The 24,962-nt window shown below is 33.2% G+C and overlaps 4 protein-coding genes across 8 annotated transcripts; 3 read left to right on the top strand and 1 right to left on the bottom strand.

Annotated features, from left to right (window-relative positions):
* Window positions 1-1,420: 1,420 nt before the first annotated feature.
* LOC123899957 (putative zinc finger protein CONSTANS-LIKE 11) lies at window positions 1,421-5,759 on the bottom strand. 3 transcript variants are annotated; one of them, XM_045951231.1, is made up of 6 exons: window positions 5,232-5,759; window positions 3,972-4,704; window positions 3,039-3,269; window positions 2,430-2,776; window positions 2,142-2,313; window positions 1,421-1,956 (listed from the first exon to the last, which is right to left on the bottom strand). In XM_045951231.1, exons 2-5 carry the CDS (start codon window positions 4,566-4,568, stop codon window positions 2,190-2,192), a joined length of 1,299 nt encoding a protein of 432 aa, XP_045807187.1. In that variant the 5' UTR covers window positions 4,569-4,704; window positions 5,232-5,759; the 3' UTR covers window positions 1,421-1,956; window positions 2,142-2,189. The 3 variants fall into 3 exon arrangements, with proteins under 3 accessions (XP_045807187.1, XP_045807186.1, XP_045807188.1); XM_045951230.1 differs by having other exon boundaries at window positions 3,972-5,759; XM_045951232.1 differs by having other exon boundaries at window positions 1,421-1,930; window positions 3,972-5,759.
* A 2,439-nt stretch (window positions 5,760-8,198) lies between these two features.
* LOC123897891 (SPX and EXS domain-containing protein 1-like) lies at window positions 8,199-15,847 on the top strand. Of its 3 annotated transcripts, none has more exons than XM_045948706.1 (14): window positions 8,199-8,479; window positions 8,592-8,728; window positions 8,900-8,979; window positions 9,362-9,400; window positions 9,528-9,620; window positions 9,700-9,816; window positions 11,290-11,385; window positions 12,287-12,400; window positions 13,098-13,151; window positions 13,451-13,498; window positions 13,848-13,998; window positions 14,370-14,535; window positions 14,760-14,829; window positions 15,455-15,847. In XM_045948706.1, the coding sequence occupies exons 2-14, from the start codon at window positions 8,650-8,652 to the stop codon at window positions 15,704-15,706; spliced, it is 1,359 nt and encodes a 452-aa protein (XP_045804662.1). In that variant the 5' UTR covers window positions 8,199-8,479; window positions 8,592-8,649; the 3' UTR covers window positions 15,707-15,847. The 3 variants fall into 3 exon arrangements, with proteins under 3 accessions (XP_045804662.1, XP_045804660.1, XP_045804661.1); XM_045948704.1 differs by having other exon boundaries at window positions 8,846-8,979; XM_045948705.1 differs by having other exon boundaries at window positions 8,222-8,355; window positions 8,846-8,979.
* Window positions 15,848-16,341: 494 nt separating this feature from the next.
* On the top strand, window positions 16,342-17,635 carry LOC123897892 (cyclin-U1-1-like). The gene is made up of 2 exons (XM_045948708.1): window positions 16,342-16,906; window positions 17,164-17,635. The coding sequence occupies exons 1-2, from the start codon at window positions 16,485-16,487 to the stop codon at window positions 17,441-17,443; spliced, it is 702 nt and encodes a 233-aa protein (XP_045804664.1). The 5' UTR covers window positions 16,342-16,484; the 3' UTR covers window positions 17,444-17,635.
* A 1,950-nt stretch (window positions 17,636-19,585) lies between these two features.
* Window positions 19,586-23,873, top strand: LOC123898982 (peroxisome biogenesis protein 22-like). Its single transcript, XM_045950036.1, has 8 exons — window positions 19,586-19,952; window positions 20,701-20,937; window positions 21,083-21,130; window positions 22,348-22,404; window positions 22,494-22,595; window positions 23,077-23,142; window positions 23,301-23,402; window positions 23,546-23,873. The coding sequence occupies exons 1-8, from the start codon at window positions 19,818-19,820 to the stop codon at window positions 23,648-23,650; spliced, it is 852 nt and encodes a 283-aa protein (XP_045805992.1). The 5' UTR covers window positions 19,586-19,817; the 3' UTR covers window positions 23,651-23,873.
* The last annotated feature ends 1,089 nt before the right edge of the window (window positions 23,874-24,962 follow it).

Here is a 24,962-nt window from a genome sequence, read left to right as displayed (position 1 = left end):
GCATATTAGGTGCTTTCTTTGCGACACGTATCAGAACCTTGCAAGAAGATATTTTATTGGAGCTGCATTAGAGATGATACTTCCAACCAACATAAGCTGGAACAAAGGAAACCGGCCTAATAACAGCACCCAAGAACTCATAACAGTACTTCCATGTTTCTATAAATTCCACCTTTTCTCTTTAGACAGTCTTCTATAATGGGTTTGTTTAGTTTTCTCTTGGTTGATGAATAGAAAGTTCAGTGAACACAGTCTTAGGTATACATTGGTGGATTTGTTGAAAACTGGGGAGTGCTAAACTTACTTTCAATATCATGATTTAAAAAAAATAATTGCTAATACAACTAGGTTCAATAGATAGAAGACGTATGTTGCCGATTTCCATGTGCAAGTTGGGCTTCATGAACCCAACTATTGGAAGTCATGAACCTGGTGTGAGGGCTATACAGGATTGAACAATCCTCCCCTTTGAACCATGGCCATGGTTTTGAGGTGGAGTTAGGTTTAATGCATATCAATTGGTATAAGAGCCTGGTTCGATCATGGGGCGTCCGGACTGAACGGGAAGAATGAACCCTATAAAAGAAAGGGGAAGAATGAACCGTCGAGATGCCGGTTGTTCAGGGGGTGAATTTGTTACCAATTTTCATGTACAAGTTGGGCATCATGAACCCAACTTGGTTGGAGTCCCACATCGGAAGTCATCAACCCGGTGTGAGGGCTTATATAGGATTGAACAACCCTGCCCTTTAAACCATGGTTTTGAGGTGGAGTTAGGTTCAATCTGTATCAATGTATATATGTTCAATGTTCAATGTTTTAGATTTCTTTAAATTTTGGAAGGAAGATTTAGTTGATTCAAATTGAATTTGTATTGTTATCATATTCAAAACCAATTTCAAAGCATGAGATACTAATTTCTAGAATCAATAGATTATAATTTTACTATGCTAACAAATCTAAGACAAAATAAAAATATCTTACATATATGTGTAAGGGTAGTTCTTAGCATCTCATACTGTAACAATTTATTATATCATAAATTTCATGCTTAATTAAAGTATTGAGTTTCTGCTACAATTCTTAATAGTGTCTCTCAAATATGGATAATTAGGTTATCATCCTTAAAAATAATGGAATATTATAGTGTTAACAAACTTCGTAGAAATTCATCTGTGTTGAATATTTGAAGTTTTAGATGACAATTGACTAATTAGTTCCTTTTATCCTCTTTTTCCCTGTTTTTTTCACTCTTCTTTTCTGCTTAGTTGACCAAATTCTTACGAATTTATTCTCAATTATATATATGAATAATAGTAAAATTATGGACTACTATTGTCTCACAATTTCTGCATTTAATTTATGCAAATCAAGCAAACATTAACCAAAATTTCAAATGTCAAAACGAAGTTTCCTTAAAGGAAATGAAACAATGTTTATACAATTATGAGTAAAGTGGAGCAATCAAATAAATGAAATAATTGATGAAGTATAAATGCATAGTAACTAAAATTTAAAATTTAAGAAATGTTTGTACGATTACGAATAAACTATTTCTAATAATAAATGAAATAATTGAGGCAGTATAAAAGGTTGTCAAAAAATGCATACAGTTGCTGCAGGGGGAAAGTGACACCTTCGAGCGAGTAACTCAAGAACAACAGTATCTCAATCCACAGTTGACATTGCTCACTAATCCAATGTAAGGTTCTCTGTTCTTGGACAATATCTTAAGATAATGAGAAGGTATTGTTTTTTAAGGTCTAAGGTTTATCTTTCCTGAGGAATGGCCAAACTAAAAGCAGAAAAGGAGTCGACTATAGTTGCTTTATCAAACACCAGTTCACCTTTTTCTTCCTCATTAGCTCAGAGAGTCACACATTCTAACCTGTTAAAGTCCAGGGAGGATCGTCGTTGACTCCCATCTTCTCTGCAAGTAGGAAAGAGTATATAGGTCTGCAAATAATATAGTGGATAGACGAGATCATTTTGTAAAATATTACCTTGACATTCAGAATAGAATATGTGTGCTATCTTCAATTAATTTTATACAATGAATTAAACTCTTATCTTATTGGTTGATTACGAATGGACAACAAAAGAATGTATTCACAATGTTAAGGACTAGTAGCTTAGCTTACCATCAAAATCATATCTTGCAAGGAAAATTTTGTGACTGTTGATAATGTTTAGATGTCACTCAATTTAGGATCATAATCATATGCTTCGCCTGCTTTAACAAATCTACCTTTCACACGTTTTCTTGTATCAGCCCTAGCTTTGCGAGACGCATATCTTATTTGCTTACCAAACCTGCACATAAGAAACCAGCAAAGTCTAATCTAATACTACTAATTCTCGTAATTTGGCCAACAGAGTCCTATATTTAGGGGCGAAGATAGTATATATACACAGTTAAAAGTACTTACGTTCGGGTTTTCTTTTTCTCTTGGTATCTCATTTTGGCTTTATCCCTTGCTTGAGGGCATGTACCCTCCAAATTTGATTCCCATGTGGATTCACCAGGATGAAAGACTGGAGGTAAACTACAATCTAGAAGTTCTGTAACATTGCTTTCACCATTAATGTTAGGTAATTGAATTGGTATGCCTGAATGAATTTGACTCTGAGGAAATCCTAGAGGCATGCTTCTGTTGCAGCTAGGAGTCATAAGTGCACAATTTGCATTATTGTTGATGGCCTGCATCGCACTTGTTGATCCACCAGCCCCTGATGATGGAAAAATCACACAATCTTGTTGAACTGATGAAGAAGCCTAATAATAGATCATATGAGTGACAATTAGTTTCATACATTACTTTACCTCACTAAAGAGATTTAGAGAGGAGAATGATAAACAAAGTTAATTCATATACACTGTCAGTGTTAAGATTTTTTACACTGTCAATCAATCATAACTACTTCTAAAATCACATATATGATTGATTGTGACTTGTGGTTTACTGACATTATAAAACTTATTGCACTGACAGTGTATAAAAATTAAACTCTAAAAAAATTGTGTTATAACCGGTAACCTCTACTGCAGTCCCAATGAGACTGCTACATTTTGTGACTGGAATGTTTTTATCCATTAATAGACATTCTATTCCTCCATCTTCATGGTTGAATTTTGTGGCACTTTGAGAGCAGTCAAATATTTCATCAGCATTTTCAAAGTTTAATTGAACATCATCCACATTGAGACCTTCACAGAGACTAGTCCCCTCATGAATTACAAGATCCTTGACATCAAGGCATCCTTGAAGCTAATGAAATAAAGAAGATGAAAAATCCGGTATCAGCTTTGGTTCAGCACAACAGTTAGCATATACCAACTAAACTAATAAACATATATGGTATTTAACTATATTCTTGTCTCTGGCTAGCTATATTTAGTCTTTTTACTAAAATTGAATGAGTACAGATGATTTTTATTTTGTCCAAGGTATCTCCAAACCAGGAACTAGAGACTAATCTTTGAGGTACGGAAATCTATATGAGGGGCTGACCTATGACAACAGGTGCTCTTCCATATGCACCGGCCAAAGATCGATCCCATAACCACATACTTAAGATACTCGGTTATCTGTCAATTGTGTCACACCATGTTGGTAAATGAGTGAGAGTATTACTGTGGAGATGATTATGTTTGCAAGTAGTACATGGAATGATAAATATTTTGAAATGACGGAGTGACAACACACTAATTATATGTGCTATCTTAAATTTAAAACTTATATGGGTCCAAGAAGCAATTAGCATGGTTCTCCTTAAGCAAAGTCTCATGTTCGAGTCTTGTGAATGGAAAACATAGGCACACTGGAAAAATTTGCCGCCTTATGTGCGTCCACCCGGCTCAGCTCAGATTGTACCAAGGGTCTAGACCTAAAAAAAGCTTTAAAACTTAAAAAAAAACCACGCAGATATGTCACCAACCAAAATAAAAAAGAGTATAAGGAAATCAATACCTTTGGTTGGTTTGAGTCTTGATTAAATGAAAATGCTTGATCTTTGCAGTATTGTGTGCAGTTTGAATTTGATTGAAGGATAGGAGATTTCTCAATCCAAGGTTCATATTTGACACACGGTTGTTCTTCATCCAGCTTCTCGTTCGCTAAACCAACGAAGCCAATCTTTTCAGGTTGCTGCTCCAAATGCTGATCACAACCGGTGTTGCTTTCAATTTTAGGCAAAGTACTAGTACTTGGCGATTCCCAAGAAGCATTTGATGAATTTGCATCAACCAAATGTGGCCAAATTTTAGTTAACTCTGCCAAAGAGGGACAACCAGTATAGAAAGTGAGTAGCACATGTTTATGTCCCAATACAAAACAGTCATTAGTATTCCAATCACAAACTTGACAAAGAGATAGTTTATTTTCGACGCAGCGCACGATTGCTGAGTCGAAATGACACTTATCACAGAGGAGTGAGCGGGGATGCCTGCGAGACAAAGAATTTGCAGAGTGTACAATCCCATCGCAATGGAAGCAAAGACGAGCAGAATCTGGCTTGCAGTAAACCATAGCTCTTACAACCCGACAAAACTCACATAGAGCTTCCATAAATGCTCCTATAATAAATATCACTGATATTATTCATGCTATAACTAAACAAAACTCTTAACACAGCTACCTGGAATGGAATAGAACGGGGCGGAATGGTACAACTTTTGTTATGTGAACAGCTTTGCTCCTTATCCTTAGCCATTTCAAGTAAAGCAACCAACGAAATCAAAGCATCATGACACAAATAAGAATAACACCCTTTTTCATTTGAAATTAAATGTAAACATAATGAGTTTAACCACTATGCACTTACACCATGATATAATCATAAACTTTGTTATACTATCAATGTTTCAATTCATAGTTATTAAACACAAACAAAAATAAGCTACACATGTATTCAGAACATTTCAACAATGACAATGAGGGCTTATCATATAAGTGCATCAATGATACACACTACCTATGAAACACAAACACTCCTCGGATTAAGTGTGTCCCATTGTCAAAACACACCTCGGTGTCTGACACCAACACGACACTTATGATACATTGAATTATGTCATTTTCTTAAATTTTATCCGTGTCTACATGTCATTGTCAGTATCGTGTCCGTGTCTGTGCTTCATAGTACACTACCCTTCTCATTATATGTTTGTCTCCAAATCATACAAGATATATAAGATTTGAAGAAAAAAAAAAGAGGTTTAACGATCTTACCAAAACCAAGAATGTAGAATCCCCCCACCCCCAATTAAACGTTGCTGGTACAGCAAAATCATCCAAGATCAAGAAAGACAAATTCCATTAATGAGAAAGGAATCAACAAAATAAAATGAAGATTCAGTACTGAATTAATAATGTTGGCTAACACAGCACAACACAACAAAGGTGGTGAAGAATAAGTCAGCAGATTATAGAAAGTAGCAAGGTAGGTTGAGTGTGACATTAGTGATATAACTATACACTTCACATATAGTAGTTGCATGGTGAAAGTTATTATTATTCAAAAACAAAAAAAATAAATTTGTGGCAGTTATTTTTTCATGGTTCTCCTAAGTTTGCTTAGACAGGTGTCATCTTAAGTGTGCAATTCTGACTCTGAAGATGGATGAGGATGTTGTGCGTGGCAACGTTTGTGGTAGGAAACTATGGTCATTGCATATATTTCAGGAAAGTTAATCGGACACTGAAATTACTGTAACAAATCTTACTACTGTACAATTTATTTTAACTAACTACACATATATAAAGATATAGTTATAGCAGCATAGATAAGACAAATAAAAAAATAGATAGATACCGTACAAATTAAAACAATTTATTTAAGGTTTTACCCAAAAAAAATAAAAAATTACTAACAACTTTTTTTTTTAATTATCTATTTGGAAATTTAACCAAATTGTGTTTTTTATTTGGTTCTTAACTTTTTTTATTTTTGTTGGTTCAAAAAAAAATTATTTTTATGACAAAAAGAATATTCTTAACTCAAAAATACCTTCTTTTTTTTTATATAACAAACTTTAAAAAATTATGGATAGTTAAGTTAAGAATCATATGAAAAACACTTATAAAAAATTGCATAAATTTTGTCCATTTTAAAATTGTTCTATGACCCCAAAAAAATTGTAAATAGGCTTTTGAATTTGATGGTAATTTTTAACCAAAAAATTATTGTGTCCCTAAATTTTAAATAATTTGTAATTAGGTCTCAAAATTTTAAAATGAACAATTAAGTCATAACAATAACTATTAAAGGACAAATTGATCCGTCTCGTGAGTTTAACTCAGTTGACAAAGACATTGTATTATATACGTAGCGGGCCAAGGTTCAAACCCCGATTATCTCACTTATTCACTATGATACAGTATAGAAAAAATAAAAAGGATAAAAATCGATCCTTACACAAGAAAAAATTTCTAAATAATATCTTCTACGACCAATTGTCCATTTTTTTTTCTTTTTCTTCTTTTGCATTCAAAAGACCAATTTTCAGTTGGTCCTAAAATGAGCTATTGATCAAAAAAGATATATAAGGTATTTTTTCCTGTTGTAGAGACCAATTTATCATATTTTATTTTAATTATTGGCAAAGACTAGATTGTCTCTTTATAATTAGAGTCACAAAACAAATTATCCAATCTAAAATAATATTTTCTAATTAATATAGAGACTAAATTGTTCCATTTATTTTTCTCAAAACAAAATATTGCTTTTATTTTTCTTACATCTAGTAATATTTGTTTTTTAAGCCACTAGATTTGATCTGGTGGTAAGACCTGAAAGGTTTGAGTAGAATGTATGAAGTTCTAGATTCGATCATCATTGACTATATTTAATTTGCAAATGTTCCAACTTTTTGAAAATTCACCAAAATTCAAATTGGTTCATGAAGTTTTTCATTCAAAGAATAAAATAAACCATAATCTAAATCAATTTGTACCGTTAGATAGTGGAGGTGTATCAGATCTTACAGCACACTCTTGTGCACCTACTACTTTTCAATTTCTCTTTATTCCCTCTCTAGCCCATTTCGTCAAACACCTAATCTGCAGCCACGCAAACCACCTTATGTGCTTTCTCCGGCAACCGTACAGAACCAAAACTCCTCTTGACTCTTGAGACCAAAGATAGAACCATCATTTGAACCTTCGTTCACCTTTCAAAATGCAGGATCTATCAAAGGAAAACAATCTTCTTGTATCAGTTACATTCATATAGGGGTCACTCTATGAATGTAAGCTAATTATGCAGTGGTTGGTCAGAGAAAAGGAAAACAATCCTCTTGTATGCAATGTTATTAGTAAAATGAATTGAATGTGTTTCCATCAACAAAAAAAAAAAAAAATTGGATACTAAAGTTAATAAAAGTAATGCTTGTTCTCCATCTATAATATTGTTCCCTGCATTCATAAGGTTTAGATACCAACTCATTAAACTTATTGATATTGTTAACATCTATGAAGTGAGTTAAATCTTACATTGGTTGGAAGAGTTGAGTTTAAACACTTTATAAATGAGAGGGTCCATAAACCTAATGTCTATTGGATGATGATATGTTAGAGTCACTTGTAAGGTTGTTCAATGTGCCGATTCAATTCGGTGAAACTCCCCCCTCCCAACCCAATAAATATGATCCAAGACATTACCTTTATTTTTCATCTTTAATGAATACAAATGTATTTTCATCATCAAAAACTTTGATGTGGTTGACACAAACTTCGATTTTAACAAATTCCACAATTTCTTTTAACAAATTCTTTTAATACTACCACTTTAATATGTTAAGCAAGTGTCAATTGAGTTGTATTCATTTCTCTTAATTTTACCCCATTTAGAATATCTTATCTCACTTGATTTTTTTTCTTTCTAAAACACAATCAATACCTTGTGGAACTAATTAGTCTATACATTGCATTAAGAAAAAACCATCATCCCATCAAAATAAATTACACGATGCAGAATGAGAAAATAATTTTTTAATTTACAATAGCAAACTCATGACTTCTAGCATACTACTCAAATCTCTCGCAAGATCAAGCGGCTTAATTGGAGGATAAATATCCTCGCAATAATAATAAAAAATAAATAAAAAATAAACAAAAACAAATAGGAGTATATAGTTATATCATCATTCTTACATGTCACCCATATATACGCTTAGTTTAAACACATTGCATTACTCTTCTCTTCCGACAGTTACAACGCGTTTGATACTTTGATATGTGCGTTCTACTCAATCTTAATCCTTTTCCGCCAAACCACACACAGATCCACACTCATCGCGTTACGCTATTCTTCGCATAACTCATTCATCTCCTCGATTCAATTCAATTCGATTAGGTTTATCTCTCTCCCACTTTTCTGGATCCACATTTTCATTCTCGATTCATTTCTCATTTCACATCAATTTCGCGTTTCATTTTACTATAATCGCATCGATTAATCATTCATCTTCATGACAATTGTAATCCTCTATTTACCTGTTAATATCGTTGATCAATTAGTTAATTAATTATGTTGCAGATTTGTTAATTTGTTAATTAATTATTTAATTATTAAAAATTTGCATGTTGAAGATTGTTAGAAGAATTGGAAGAGGTGAAAAAGAGAAATAGTTGATTGTGTTTTTCATCTATGTTTGGAGGTCTTGCTGTTCCTGCTAATAGTCCTCATTTACGCAAGTCTGGTAGTAGAACTTACGTTTATGATCTTGGTTCGTATTTTTAACTTCATTTGCAACTTGATTAATGGATTTGGTTTCTGTTTTAGTTTTGATTATATTGGTTTTTGGTGATTCGTTGATAGAATTTATGATTTGTGTTGTTTCTAGACGATTTTGAGGGGGAAAACGGTGCTGATGAAAGTTTATTGAATTCTGTTGAAGTGAACGATATGAGGGGTGGAAATACGCCGATGAATGCTGCTGCTATGATGCCTTCGCCTATTTTGTTGTGGAGATTTAAGGTTTCCTTTTTGCTTTCTTTTTAAGGTTTTGGAAGGTTCTTGTTATTTCTCTTGTATAATGTGTTTGATGCTTTCGTTTGAATAAATGCAAAAGTTGTCTGAATGATGGAATGCAATATTTCTTTTATTCTTGTGGAGATGCTTTATGTTTGATTATTTTGGAGAGAAACATTTGGGGTTGGTACTCACTCGGTTGACATAACTTATGTGAGAACAGTCATTCAGTTATTTTTTCTTCAGACTCCAATATGTTATTGTAATTATGAGCTGCAATATGACTTTAGTACTTTATGCCTATAATTGTGTGCTTTGAATTTTGCTTTCTTTCCTTCTATTTTATTTTATTACACTTTTTCAAGAATTAATTGCGATGGATGTCCAGGTACTTTTGTTTCTTATTTGGGGATGCATTTGTTGCAAGGTCAGTAATGTTTTCCCTCTACAGCATTTCTCACCATTCACTCTATGTGGTTTGATGTTGAGATAATATCTTCTTAAGGATTTTACCATGTTTATTCAATCTTATATTCCATGTGGGAAAACTGCAGGTTGGATGGGATTCAGTAATGAGAATGAGTGCTGACAAGCGAGATTTGTTTTTATATGAAGCATTTTTGTATTTCAATCCTCTTCTTCTTGCGGTTAGTTTTCTCCCTACTATTTTAGTTTCTTTACATTCTTTAATGTATCATCGTGTTTCATCTCATTTTTATATTTCAGGCTTTGATGGTTTGGCTTTGGGGAATCAACTTATGGGTTTTTGCTCAGGGTGGAGCTAATTATGCAAAAATATTTGATCTTGATCAAAATCATCTGACTCACAGAGAAATATGGAAGGTACAACTCAGCACCTTAATTCATGTCATATTTGGCACATAAAATCGTTTTCTTTAGAACCATAAGAGAAATTAAAAAGGGAGTGTTATTGCCTGGAAATAGGAAGTTAGCATCCATTTTTGTTCCAATATTATGGTTTCTCAATAAAGAAATTTTAATTAAAAAATAAAGAAATTTTAGTTTTAAAGAAATGCTTAGCACATCAAATAAGCATTGAATGAAATTTTAATTAAAACTAGTACTGGCCAATAAAGAACAAAACAAACATGGATTTATTCCTGTTTGCAAGGAATGAACATCCCCATGCCTCTTAGGAGGGAATAGGGTTTCCTTAAATGATCATGGTGTAGAACATAAGCATCATACCAGTTCTTTTTATATAAAAACACAAACTAAGGAACACTGATTCTTCTGGAGTATGTTATGTTGGAATGGAAGGATCAATCCATGTACTAAATAAATGTGGTCTAAGTAATCTTGCTTTTATTTATTACACTATAATCTTTTTGTTAGTTTTGGGTGCTTTGGTTTCAATTACTATTAAGATATTGTTGAATGGCAGCGTGATGCTTAGAAGGCACTAATGCCAGACATATATGATATGACACATGGACATGCTATATGGTAAATTTAAAAATTATAGGATATAACATGGATATAATTCAACCCTCAAAATTTGTATACAGTTAATATTCGAACAAAAATCTTAAATAGAAAAAGGAACAAATATTTTAAAAATTAGCTTATGACATTTTAAATATATTAAAATTCTATCATTTATATAACTATTGTGGTATTTTTCTATGTAGTGGTATGACGGTTAATTTTTTTTTAAGGAAAACAAATGTAAAGTACAATTGAAAGTGCCCCCCTTGGGCACAGCATGACACCTCTACTGCTTAGAAGTCTTTGTGCTTTTTTGTATAGTGCTATAAAGCTCCCAGCATAATAGAGTCTAGGGAAGGGTCAAACTGTTGTGGTTATATTGTATGCCGCCTTTCCTTAGATGTAGTGGTATGAAGGTTCAAAAAAAAATTAAGGAAAACAAATGTGAAGTACAATTGAAAGTGCCCCACATGGGCACAACATGACACCTCTACTGTTTAGAAGTCTTTGTGCTTTTCGGTATGGGGCTATAAAGCTCCCAGCATAATAGAGTCTAGGGAAGGGTCCAACTGTTGTGGTTATTATTGTATGCAGCCTTACCTTACATTTTCCATTGGCTGATTCTATTACTCAAATCTATGATATCCTAGTCAATAGGCATAAGGTTAAAAAATCCAACCGCTGTGCCAAAAGGCCTTCACTATTATTATATCGCTAAACCGGCAAATTTTCCTGGCTTTCTTCTCAGTTCCAAGCCATTTCTCTAATTCTTTTCTCTTTTTACACCTTGTTCGCCACTTTCTAATAATTCGTCTCCAGTGATTGACTAGTTTTTTTTCCCCTAATTGTTGTTGTTGATTATTGCAGTGCGCCATGTGGATGACAATTATTGTTCCAACCAGTATGACAGCATACATTTATCTTTATTCTCACGGGGAAGTCGCATATGCTGCATCACAACCAGTGTAATAGATGCATCCACAATTACTGTTTTGTTTGCTTGGTTATCACTTTATCAATTTAGTATCGTAGTATTGTCATTTCTTAACAGTATTTATGATTGCTTGCGATGTAGTTATTTGACTGCAATTTGATTGCAATGTTTTTATTAATAATATTGATTAAAAACTAACAATTAGATAATGATAAACAATATTGCAACAAGCCAACAACAATCACTTTTATAAATCTCAGGGACCCCCTGCATATTGGTTGCAAAAAATATCCAGCAATGAACACTGATCATATCATTTATGATCTGTATATTGTTAGTTGGAGCATTTATTTATCAATAAGCTATTGCATTAGACTGGGAGGGGTGAAGGTTGAGTAAAGAAAAAAAGAACCAAAGGAATTAAGACGTGCCTAGGTTATGTTGCACCAGAAAATATCTACTTCCGCGGATAGGATTTATTGCTAATCATGGTATTTTTAATTCTATTGAATCTCTTCTTATATGGTGGGGTTAGGAAGGGCTAAAACTTTTTACTGTTTTTTTTTGTCTTACTGAGCATCGGATTGGATACTTTAATTTAAATGTTCTCCCAATTTTTACTTTAAAAAGTCTTTATTATTCACTATTGGTAAATAGGCAGTGATAGGTTGCCAGGCAGTGATAGGTTGTCTGTATCATTCCAACTGCTTGGTTTCGAAATGTAAATTTACAGTTGCCATAGCACCGGTTATATTTATTTGTCTTAAATGGAAATTATAGTCAGTATAACTTTCAGGTTAATCTTAATGCAGAATATAAATATGTAATGCAATACTTTTGTTCATTTCTTTATATATGATCAATGATTCTTTAATTTCATTTTGTGCTGCCTTTTACTATATCTTATATTGGAAGCATTATGTGCTGCAGGTGCTCTTGTATGCTGCTATTGTGATGGTTTTGATATTCCCCTTTGATATCTTCTATTTTTCATCTAGATATTTCTTCTTAAGGACACTCTGGCGAATAGTTTTTCCATTACAGGCAAGCTTGCTTCTATTTGGATGTAATGTGTTCTCTAGTTTTTGCTGTGACTCTCTTGAAATAGCTGTCAATTGTTGTTGACGTCTGAATTATATTTAGGCTATGCATGATAGGAAAATATATAAGCATGAAAATAGAATGCTTGATTCATGTGTATCATATTCACTTGCGTTTTCTCCATGTTTATTTTCATAATGATAACAGAAATACCCATTCAACTCCCTCTCTTATTTGGCATCCATTAAAAAGTATGCAACAGTTGTTAGCACATTAGATGAGATGATTCATGATTTCAATTTAGATGCTAATGAAGGGAGGAGAGAAGCTGCCGAGACTATTCACTATTTATCATAAATAGTAAATTATTCATAAAATAATGACCTATTATCACTGCCATTTTTAAGATAGGTCCCATCAATCAATGACATTGTTTGTGTAAACTACACTTACTACATGCACAAGTAAAACACTTAGAGGCATTAGGTTGACCTTTCTATGAGCTTTTTTTGAAGACGCCCAGAACTATTGCAGTGTTAAAACTTAGTAGGGAATTATTGTTGTTCTTTACTTATTCGGATTCTTAAGACTTGAAACCTTACTCTTGCTTTTTTCTATCCCTTATCAACTTATTCTTTTGGTATCTTGTTGGAACCAGGCTTGCATATGATCTGACATTTTTCTATTTTCATAAAAACAGGCAATATCATTTGCTGATTTTTTCTTGGCTGATATTTTAACTTCCATGGTTAAGGTATGCTTTCTTTCCAATATTATCTTTCTCTTGAAAAAATCTTTTTCCTCTGCCATGTTAATCTTCATTAATACTTTTATTTACTAGGTTTTGAGCCTAAGTATTAGGTTTATTTATAGATCTATAGGTATACTTTTGCACGTATTTAGTTACCTTTATTACTGACACAGAGGTCCAACACTGGCATACCAATATTTAGAATTGACATGATTTGACATGATTTGTTGATCTAATCCAAATTTTAGTTCCTACTAAGGCAGACCAATATTTATTTTGATTATTATTATAATTTTATGCAGGTCTTTTCTGATTTGGAGCGCTCAGTATGTAGAATGGTCCACCGACAGGTTTGGTTCTTATAAATCCATGTCTTCTATTGTCAGTTAGGGAGTTTATATTTGCATGTTTTAGTGTAACTTTTGAGTTTCCTATTCTGATCATCCCATGAATTTGGTCAACTTCAAATATATAACATTCATTGGAATCATTGAACAAATTTCCTTGTTCCCGTGCAAATTGTTTTCTAGAGCTAAATCAGCTGTTGATTCTATAATGTTGAGATTTGTAATTCAAGTTCAACTACAATTTTGATTGCGCTTATTGTTCTTCGTTCTTTTATAACTTATTTATAATGATTAGACTTTTGGATCTATATACATAGATTTTCCCTAAAGTTGTTTCTTCAATTTTTTGTAGGTTGCTACAATTGCTTGGTTGGAAGCTGATTCTGTTTGTGGCAGTCACTCTGTCGCAATTCCTTTAGTTCTTGTTTTGCCATACCTTTTTCGCTTAAACCAATGTCTCCGGCAGTACAAAGATACTGGAGAGAAAACAAGTCTTCTGAATGGTAAGAGCTCTTTGTTACTCTAATTAATACCCCTTTTCTGTCTCCTTTTTAGAACTTGTATTGCATCAGTCATCATCTAAATTTTGCAAGTTTGTGAAATTGATGTTATACATTAACAACAGTCAAATCCATTTTTCACCAAATTTCTGTTACGCAGCAACCATCAGTAGTTTAATATAACTTTTTCCCCCTGTTTGGCTTTAATTCAACTTTTTTATTACAAGAATTGAACAAGGATTGACCGTTTGGTCTAAAGGACACGGCTTTATGTAATAAACCAATTACCCAAAAGCTTAAGCTGTCAGAGAAAGACACATGAATGGTTTTTATATTATATATTTCTAACAAGCTCTTTTTGGTTATGGTTTCAGCATTAAAATATTCAACCGCAGTGCCAGTGATTTTTCTTTCTGCTCTTAAATATCATGTTTTCCCTGAAAGGTGGACAAACTTCTATAGGCCTCTTTGGCTTCTGTCAAGTGTTGTGAACTCATCATACTCTTTCTACTGGGATTTGACTCGAGATTGGGACCTAAGGTATGAGGAATGTTTACCTTACACCTTTAGTGGTATTTCAAACTAAGCTAAGCTTCTAATGTCGGGAATGATTTTATATGATTATATCTTAGCCAAACACTTGTAAAAATTGAAGAAGTTGCTTTCATTCCCAGTATCGAGTCTCTTGCTGGTATTTAATTTTTTTCAATCTGATGACTGTCATTTGACTTAGTGTGATAAATATTGCTTTCATCTTCTGCCAGTGGCTTCACTCGAATATTCAAGTTCAGCAAACCAAATCTGTTCTCTTATATGTTGCATGGAAGGAGATGGGTAAGTATAGTTGTATGAGAATAGCTAGAGTTCACCAGTTCCTTTTCCCTTATAATTTGTCATTTATTTTGATTTCAAGGTAAACATTTTGCAAGACTTCCTACTTTAACTTTGTTAATGAATGTGTCTTGTACAGTTTATAGAACGGTAAGTAGGGAGTTTGAAAAATGGCATTTAAGAGGCCAAAATACAAACACGTTTGAGATTTCATGCTTTTAAGCTTTTTTTGGGTGTGTGGGGGACAAGTATATTAAGTATAAAAGAAAAATTAGCAAGGTTAAGAAAAATATTCCAATTTTAAAACTCTAAATAGGCCATGGGTTCTTTGTTAAACGACGAGGACCCAACAAACCATCTGTGAATGTAGGATTTATATTCAATCTAAGTTTCCTTCAAAATAGTCCATGATGCCATATCCCATAGTGTAATCAATGGTGAAATCAGCAATTTGTAACTGTTCACTTGCTAAATATTATTTATTAGATTCTCAGTTTCTATCTGATTTGATGAATATGTGAAAACCAACATGGCAAAAGAAGAAAAAAGAACAGTAGAGAACTGAAACAAAAAATCAGATTGGTTTCATCAGTGTTCTGAAGCAGTTTTCATATAAATGTGATTGCAGGTTTACATTTGGGTGATTGGAAGCAATTTGGTTTTGCGTTGCACGTGGACATACAAGCTTTCTGCCCATCTTCGCCACAATTACCTCACAGTGTTCACAATAGCTGCTTTGGAGATTTTCCGCCGCTTCCAGTGGATCTTCTTTCGTGTTGAAAATGAGTGGAACAAGATGAATAACAAATCACACATGCAAATGAGTGAAATGTCAAATGAGGAAGAGAAATTACTTCATTCCATGAACTACAATGTATAGGCTAGAGAACAGTATGATGCATTTTTCAAATATTTTGACGATAGGGGAGCTTTGTCCCATTTGCTTCCCCTTGCATATAAAAATGTCATTCTTTATTCACAAACAGAACGGCTTATATTCAATTATTACAGAGCTTTTCAGCGACATTTTGTTCCATTCCATAACAATTGTAATATATTATGCATGTATCCCTTGTAGGCCTTAGGGTTCATAACATTGTTTATGAATGAACGAGTTGCATCTACAGTATCCCAATCCTCAGATGTTCATTATGAAAAATAATCTGATATTAATCTGAAACAAACCTTAGTTATAGTAGTATTTATAGTTTCATGGTTGAAACAGTGCCTGCATGGCCCATCCTTCACCAACCAATCAACACCAGCATTACATTGATTTTGCCCCTGCTTTTTGACCTGTAGGGGCCTAGTATTTGCAAGGTAAGTAGACAAACCTCCGGGCTCCAATTTTGTTTTGCATACGAATCAACCAAGACAAGTTGCTGTTGGCTTGTTGCCACTTGCCAGACTGTGTATTTTAAGGCATGGCTTGGATTTTTCCAAGACAATCCACAAATATGTGGGGTCCCTTTAAAGAATATTTAGTGGCTTGAGATTTGTAAGAAGAAGAAAAATCTTTGCTACTAACAGAGCCACACACACAAATCAGATAACATGCAAAGATGGAATTAGCTCTTTAACCACTCAAATTGTAGCAAATATGAGCATCTGCAAGTTGAACTCCCCTGGGTGAAACCACAATCACCAAGATGACCTAAATGTTAACAGCAAGTGAATACAGCAACCACAGCCGGCAGAATCAGCCAATAACAGGGCCTGCCGAGCTGAACTTGCCAAGAGTGCTATGGATCCTGTCTTCCACCTTAGAGAAGCTGGTAGCTCGCAATGAAAAGCTTGTGGATGACCTGAACCAGCAACTAGATAAACTGAGCTGTGACTCAGTAAGATTAGGGAAGAGCTTGAATGCATTCCATGGCGTAAGAGCGCCAGGCATAAGCATACCTAAGTACTTGGAGAGGATATACAAGTACACTAATTGTAGCCCTTCATGTTTTGTGGTTGGCTATGTGTATATAGACATGCTGAATCACAAGCACCCTGATTCTCTAGTCTTATCCTTGAATGTGCACAGGTTGCTAGTTACCAGTGTCATGGTTGCTTCCAAGATGCTAGATGATGAGTGAGTCCCTAACTCTATTTTACTTCTATATCTTACTTTTTATTGAAGTGAAGTTGGTTTTAGTTTGGTTGGTTTTACTCATGGTTTTAAATCACGGTCGCAGTAACAGCCGTGTAGATATAAAAATATAATGATGTTGCGGTCTAGGTTGTGGCTGCAACTTTTTTGAAACCTGAGTTTTACTTCTCTTGTAGCTATTGTTTTATTGTCTTTGTTCTGATTCTGTGCATTATTTTCTTTGGTTTTCCGAGCTGTAGACATTATAACAATGCGGTATATGCTCGAGTAGGAGGAGTAAGCAATGCTGAACTGAACAAACTTGAATTAGAGTTACTCTTTCTGTTGGATTTTAAAGTTATGGTAAGCACTCGGGTTTTCGAGAGTTACTGTTTACACTTAGAAAAAGAGATGCTTGTAAATGGCACAGGCTTGAAGATTGAAAGGACATTGTCACCTAAATCTATTGAGACTGAAATATTAGTTGAAGATAAGCAAAGCTCTTCCCCACCTCCAATTGTGGATTATGGACTGACATAAACCCCTTTTTTCTTTCTGTTGTCAATTTTTGGGTCCCTTGTTCTCTTTAGTCCTTTTTCACTTCATGGCGAAGCAATTATTGAATTATTCATTGGCCAATTTCTTATTTATATGAATATGACTCATACAAACTTTGTCAAATTTGGCTATAAAGTTGTAACAAAACACCACTGTATTCTTCTCTTTTCTTTACATTTTTGCATGTGTTTTACAAAACCGATTTTTAAATTTTGATTCGTTTATACTCGAGTTACTATTTTCAACACTCTCCAACGCTCACTTTTTAATTGATTGAAATCAATGTCGGTCCATCACTTTGAAAATATGTCAAACATAAAGTAGTAGAGAGATCTATATGTGTTTCACCCAATTAGAGAGTTTAGAGAGAATGCTCAAACTTCAAAATAAAGTGTTAGCACTTAGCACTACTCTTTCAACCAATTAAAAAATGAGTGATAGAGAGTGTTGAAAATAGATTGTTCCTAACACTCCTCTTGGTAAGAAAATATTTTACATAAAATGATGAGTCCTACATGTATTTTACCTAATTAGAAAGTAAATATTTAAGAAAATGCTCAAAAGGAAGAAAGGTTGTAAGCACAACTCTCTTTTTTTGTTTTTGTGTAAACCGGATATCCTTTATGCACAACTGTGGATACTAATCCCTCGAGCATTGTGGGACCCAAATGGATGGCAAACTCCCCCTAAGAATTTTAACACGGCTGCATGTCCAACTCTTTGTTTATATAGAGATGTTGATAGCATATAGAACTCTTTGTTTATATAGAGATGTTGATAGCATATAGAGATGTCATTAGAGCTCAAGCAAACAGTCTAATTTGGGTGATATAGTAGTGAATGGTAGAGGTCAAGTCATCATACTCCATCCTTAATTATAAGCAAAAGTCAATTTTTCAAATTCATTGAAAAACTAATGTATTTGGCCTATATTATAGACCAGATACATCCATTATTGAATAAATCTCAAAAGTAGAATTTTGTTTATAAATCAGGATAGAGGGAGTAATGGAAAATGCTAATGAGTGTTCTCTCAGGGTACTCTTTAAGACTTTAAATAGTAAGTCTTTAAGAAAATTTTATGAAAATGTATAAAGTTAATGCATTGAAAATTAAAATGTTTTACTTTTTAAATAAATAGTTTCTTTAATTGGAATCCTTAAAGAGTGTCCAACAACACTTGTTAACAAGACCCTATATTATTTAATTCACTCACTACTTATCCGAAACTATTATGAATTGAGTTATGCTATTTAAACATCAAAATATTGACAACATATGTGATTTTGTATATGTTTGTCTATATCTCTCATACTTTTTATCTTCAACATTTTACACATATTTCAAAAATACACACAAATTATGCTTGACAATAAATTTTGTTTTTTTTGTACGGATATAATTTCCCTTATGAATTCCTGTATTCTCTTTTCAACTAATTTTTTTACATACAAAAGATAAATTGAATTTGTGACCACATCCTTAAAGTGTTTCGATCTCTTACCCCTCAAATTATATGCATATGTTTCCTTACATGAGATCAACCACATCATCTTGACATATGAATTTCTTTAACACGGTTAAAGGTATAAAATGAATATTTTGAAAATTAGAACTTTTTTAATAAGTAAGACAAAATTATATAGATACATATTTCTTGTTATAAAATGGATTAGAGGAACTAAAAGAAAAGGAAAATGAATTTATAAGACTTCTATGTAGTATAACCGCATTAATTCAATAAATCTAAACCATTCGATTAAGATTAGACGATTTATATATGACCAACTGAAGTCATTATTTTTTAATTGTACGCAACTTCAAACCTTTTTTTTTAACCAAAATGAATTTATAAAAAATATCATTTTATTAGATTGAACTTTTTCACTTGAATTCAAATTAAAAAATAAAAAATAATTCCACACTTTCGTATTGATGATTATTTTAAATTTTTTATTGATAAAAACTGTTTATGTTAAAGTTAGGTTAAAAAATACTATATGTTTATTTTAATTAATTTTTTTTGACGGAATTTTAATTAAAGTAAAAAACTTTTTTTTTACGAATATTTTAAAGTTAAAAAAATGGTTACTTAATTACTTTTGTGTCTTTTAACCTCGGAAATACTACATAAGATAAGATTTTATAATCCGATAGTGGTAAATTGATTCATGTTATTTGGAACAAAAAACATTCGAAGCTCAAACGACAGCTCATAGCAGTGGTTGACGGCAAACGGAGACACCAACACAAACAACAAAACATCATCTTTCTTCTTTTCTTTGTCTTCGAATCTTTGAACAAAAATTCTTTAATTTCATTTCAATTCAAATTCTTGTGATTCCAACGGTGTAACATGTCATCTTCTGGTGGTAGTGGTGGTGGTGACGATGATGCCTCAAAACTAGACCTTTTTTACCTTATCAAACGCTTTGGAGCTTATGTTACTTTCAAGATCGGAGATCTCTTCTCTCTCTCCTTCAACAACCTCGTATTCCCCTCTCTCTCTCTACCTTTTCTTTTTCAATAATTCATCATTCAATTGGATCTGATATATGATATAAATATATGATTATTAATTATTGTTTGTTTGTTTGTCAAATTTGTAATCATTTGTTCCTGTTTCTCGTTCCATTTTCACTGTTCTGTATGAAATTTTGATATTTTTGATAAATTTTTATTGTCCCTTTATTGTTTATTGAATGATTAGGAATAAGGGTTGGATAATTCTTAATTCAAAGAATGAAAGTTTGTTTTTTAATGAGAAAATTGAACTGGGTTTTTTTTTTTTTGGTTGGTATTAACCCTCTGGTTCGAGGCGAAGGGGACCCCGGTAATCTAGAGTTCCCAATGTACTTAATTTAATTTTGGGTGTGGATAGAAACTAGAAAGAATGAGTTTTTATGTATCAGGGTTATTGTCAAAAATGGGGGAAAATAGTGACCTAATTTGCATTATAAATTTATAAATAATAGGTATGGTTTAAGTTTGATGGTATATATCAAGGTAATGTTTTGTCTTTTTTTGGAGCATGTGTAAATAAGGATTTTTACACTGTCAATCAATAATGCTTGTTAGATCTTTGAAAAAAATGTTTGACTTCAATCGTAACTATTTCTTAAGTCATATATATGATTGATTGTGATTTGTCGACAATATACAGCTTTTTAAACAGACATTGTATCAAAATGTTGTTCGTGTAAATAATACAAACATTTTGATACTGTAATTGGTTTTAGGATATACGAACTATTGGGGCGGTTGCTGGTCTTGCTGTTGCAATTGTTTTCACTTGGAGGCTGTTGAGATCTCCTAATGATTCTCAAGGGAGGCAACGAAAACGGCAAGGTGCTACATCTAGTAATCCTGGAGCCGGCACACATTCAAATGCATCGGTTGTTCCTTCTGATGCTTGTTTACCTTCAGATGAATCAAGGGCACAAAATGTTGTAGATGAGTTCTTTCAGCCAGTCAAGGTATACTATAATGCTTTTTTTGTTTCCCACTTTCCTTTGTTTAATGATTCATAATTCAGTCTTTTTCGAATAATTTCTGCTCTATTTTTTTATAGCTTTAGCGTGATTGGCAATTCTAAGTTTGCTTTTTCCACAACTTTTTCAGCCAAGCTTGGGGCAGATAGTGAGGCAGAAGTTGAGTGAAGGAAGAAAGGTAATTAAACATATTCTCTCCTGTACTCTTATGTGCTAGTGATCTGTGTTTAGGAAGAAATATAAGCCGGTGTCCACCATCACCTTAGAGTTTAAATTCTTAATCTACTATAGGTTAAATTAATATGTCATATCAAAATTCAAATTACTTGTTTGTGGCTTTATAGATTAGAATTGTGTGGCATATGTTGGGTGACACTTTTAAAATCTTTTTTGATGAATAAAAGGGGTTAAGAACCTGACAACAGAACTACAAAAGGTTGATCAATCTGCTAGTAAAGCTAGGCTAATACAATCAGGAGAACTATCGTACACCCTCAGATGATAAGGTTGATTTAAACCCATCTTTGCCAAAACGTCTGCAACTTGATTTGATTCTCTAAGGACATGAGGGAATTCGATTAGAGCTATTTGAGATGCATTCTTCTTGATATCATAAACCAGTCCATGGCACGAATGAGTAGTCAGGCAACCTTGTTGAATAAGGTTGATAGCAGTCAACAAATCCGACTCAATCCAAACATTGGTGAAGCCACAGCCAACTGAATACCTTGATGAAAATAGCTCATAACTCCGCAGAACACCACTGCAGGCAGCATTTAGGCCACAATTTGTCACAGCTCCATCACAATTAAATTGAACACGAGGATCCATAGGTGGGGACCAAGCCAGCTCATGGTGATTGCTTGTACTCTCTTTAGATGCCATAGATTCAAAATTCATAGCTCCTTTGTACTCTCCTGCTTGTACTCTCAAAGTATGCCTTATACTTTGATGTGTGCCTATTTTTTGAATATATATTGTCTTTTGCCTTTGATCTCCTGCACCCGACCTCTCAATTGCTGAACCATAGCCCCCACCACTTTAAAGGCAGCTTAAAAAGTTAAGGTTTTAATAAAGCCAGCTTCAAAATACAAACTATTTTTATGTTTCTTTCAGGTTAACGTTTATTGCTTTAATTTTTTATATAATTTATTTTGTCCATCTTGATAGGTGGTACTGATACTATTATTTTTCCCTTGATAAACTGAATAAGTCATAAGATATGTTATATGCTTATCTTTGTGCAAAACAGTTATGTATAGTATTATATACACTGGATTGGAATACTTGATGACATGAGGAACCTTTGTCATTACAAGTTTGTGTTGTTAGTTGTTAAACGTTGGTTTGACCTATGTTTCTTGACTTCTATGACAATGTGTTGTTTGTATGTAGGTAACCTGTCGTCTTCTTGGAGTAATCCTTGAGGAAAGTACTCCAGAGGAGCTTCAGGTGGTGAAATTGTCCTTTCTTATACTTTTGTTTTATTTTATGACATCAACACAGAAAGATATCAATGCTGTTCATTCTGTTCTTGGCAGAATCAAGCAACTGTGAGATCCTCTGTGCTTGAAGTGTTGTTGGAAGTTACAAAGTTCTGTGATTTATATCTCATGGAACGGGTTCTGGATGACGAAAGCGAGGTCTGTGCCAGCATAAATCATTCACTCACCGTGTCTTATCTAATGAATGAACTTAGTGGAATTGAAGCACATTACTTCTTGTTATATGCTGCAAATTAACTATTTTCCAGTGTTATAATTTTTTTTCTTGACCAAATGATTCTGTAAAAATGAACTGAGGTATGGTGTAGTTGCTTTAAGCAAAAAATTTTAACCTATGATTAAGAATTTGGAACTTTTTTGGTCATCATTGTCAATGAAACATTAGATATATGAATTTCATTATTATTTTATGATATTTTCCTAGCTTTGGACACAAATATTGTTAAGTTATTAATTTACGCAATTGCTAATTTGAGCTAGTTGAGAGAGATCATATATTTCTTACAGCTGTTAGTCATGGATTTTAACTAAAATAGATTGCAGGCCTAATATCCCTCTTGTTACCCTGTTAGTCATGGATTTTGTTAAATTGTTTACACTTTATGTGTTGTTTCTGCAGAAAAGAGTTCTTGTAGCGTTAGAAGAGGCGGGAGTATTCACTTCAGGTGGTTTGGTCAAGGACAAGGTATGTGAATGTGAACACACATCAAACAAGATGTCGCAAGATTTTTTTGCAGCAAATACTCAAAAAACTGTGATTCGTAGCAAATACTCGCTTCCTGCTTACTTGTGCTTTGAAAAAACCTCTTTGTCGTCTATTTTGATTTCTGGTCCGATATGCAGGTTCTCTTCAGCAGCACTGAGAATGGACGCTCGTCATTTGTTCGGCAGTTGGAACCAGATTGGCACATTGACACGAATCATGAAATCGTTTCTCAGTTAGCTGTATGTTACTATATATCTCGATTTCATTCATCTAGTCAGATTTATGCTCTCATATAATACTAGTTACATATCATTATTTCTTTTCCGAGGCTACAATATCCCCCTATATTATTTCTAATAATTTACAAAAAATCATGTTGCAGAGGTTTATCAAGTATCAGCTCCACATATCGCCGTATAAAACAGAACGAACTGCTGCTAATGTGTTCAGTGCTCCATCCTTGGAACTCTTCTTTGGATCCGTATGAAAACCAAAATACACCACTAATCACTTGTTATTCATAAATGTTTACTAGTTTGGTTTCTGTCTGCATCTTGGATTTAACCTTCACCATATGTTTTTTCTAGATGGTTGAGAAAACTAGGTTAGATTTTCTTAAGGTTCTCACTCACCCTCAGTTGGTGAAAGACCTGTTTCTGTGCATGTGTATGAGGCTTTATGAAAGAAGTTAATATTGTTTTCTTTGTTTACCATTTGTTTGCAATTTGTGCATTTGATTCAGACATTTTGAACTGACAAGGTAGCAACTTATATTAGATGTTTGTATTTTATCCTTTTACACATCATAATAGATCATCATGGACAATATTAATAATCATCATTCAACGAGTCCTTGCCAATGTAAAAGTTATTTTCTTGTGCAATAATCAAGGAATGAATATGATCAAGAAACTCCCATTGAATTAAAGTGATATCCAATGATTCATCATGAAGGACAATGACGATATGTTTTCGTGCAATCCCAGGTGAATGCGTCTTTACCTAGTTAGGGAGGGTACATATATGTAAAATTGTCATGGTAACAAATGTTTCAAGGGCACTGGTTAAAGATTCTATAAAAAAAATGTCTTGAAAATACCAGTCAAAATTATCATGAGTGCACTGACTGCACTCATAATAGCATGGATTCAGTGCATTCGAAGCTCCATCAACCATCGGATTGAGATAGAGAGGTGACTGCAGCGAATCTGCATCCCTGACCTTGCAACCATTTTTTTACGAGTGAACCTATTGTTGATTAGTGGATTATACATTTTAATACTCAATACATGCTAAAATGTTCCAAATCTAGAATGGTCACGCAAACACAACCCTCATCATATATACCAAGAGCTGAATGATCCAAACACAATAATTTTTTTTTTGTGTGAAGTGAACAAATAAGTCTTTCATTGAAATAGAAGAAATATTAAAAAAAATAAAATTCTTTCATTCTGCGCATCGAAATTATGAATAAGATTTAAAGAAGACACATTGAAAATATAATTTTATACTAACATCAAATAAAAATTTATCCACATGATCCTACTTTTATAAGACGAAACGCGGACATCCCCATGCTGCGGTTCCCTCCGGTCCGTTCCCCGGTTGGGTTAGGGGAACATCCGAGCGATTGCCTTCGCGGATCCAGACTATTTTAAAATTAATAGAATGACATAAAATGTTTGTGATTAGGTACTAAATATCAATAGAAAATTATTTTATACTGTATTATTGATCCATTAAACTATAAAAAATAATTAAAAACTATATAAAAAAAGAAAAAAATCACTTCACAA

Source organism: Trifolium pratense, linkage group LG7 (genome assembly GCF_020283565.1).
Source record: "Trifolium pratense cultivar HEN17-A07 linkage group LG7, ARS_RC_1.1, whole genome shotgun sequence".
Classification (NCBI taxonomy): domain Eukaryota; kingdom Viridiplantae; phylum Streptophyta; class Magnoliopsida; order Fabales; family Fabaceae; genus Trifolium; species Trifolium pratense.
This window is presented reverse-complemented; position numbering and strand designations above follow the sequence as displayed.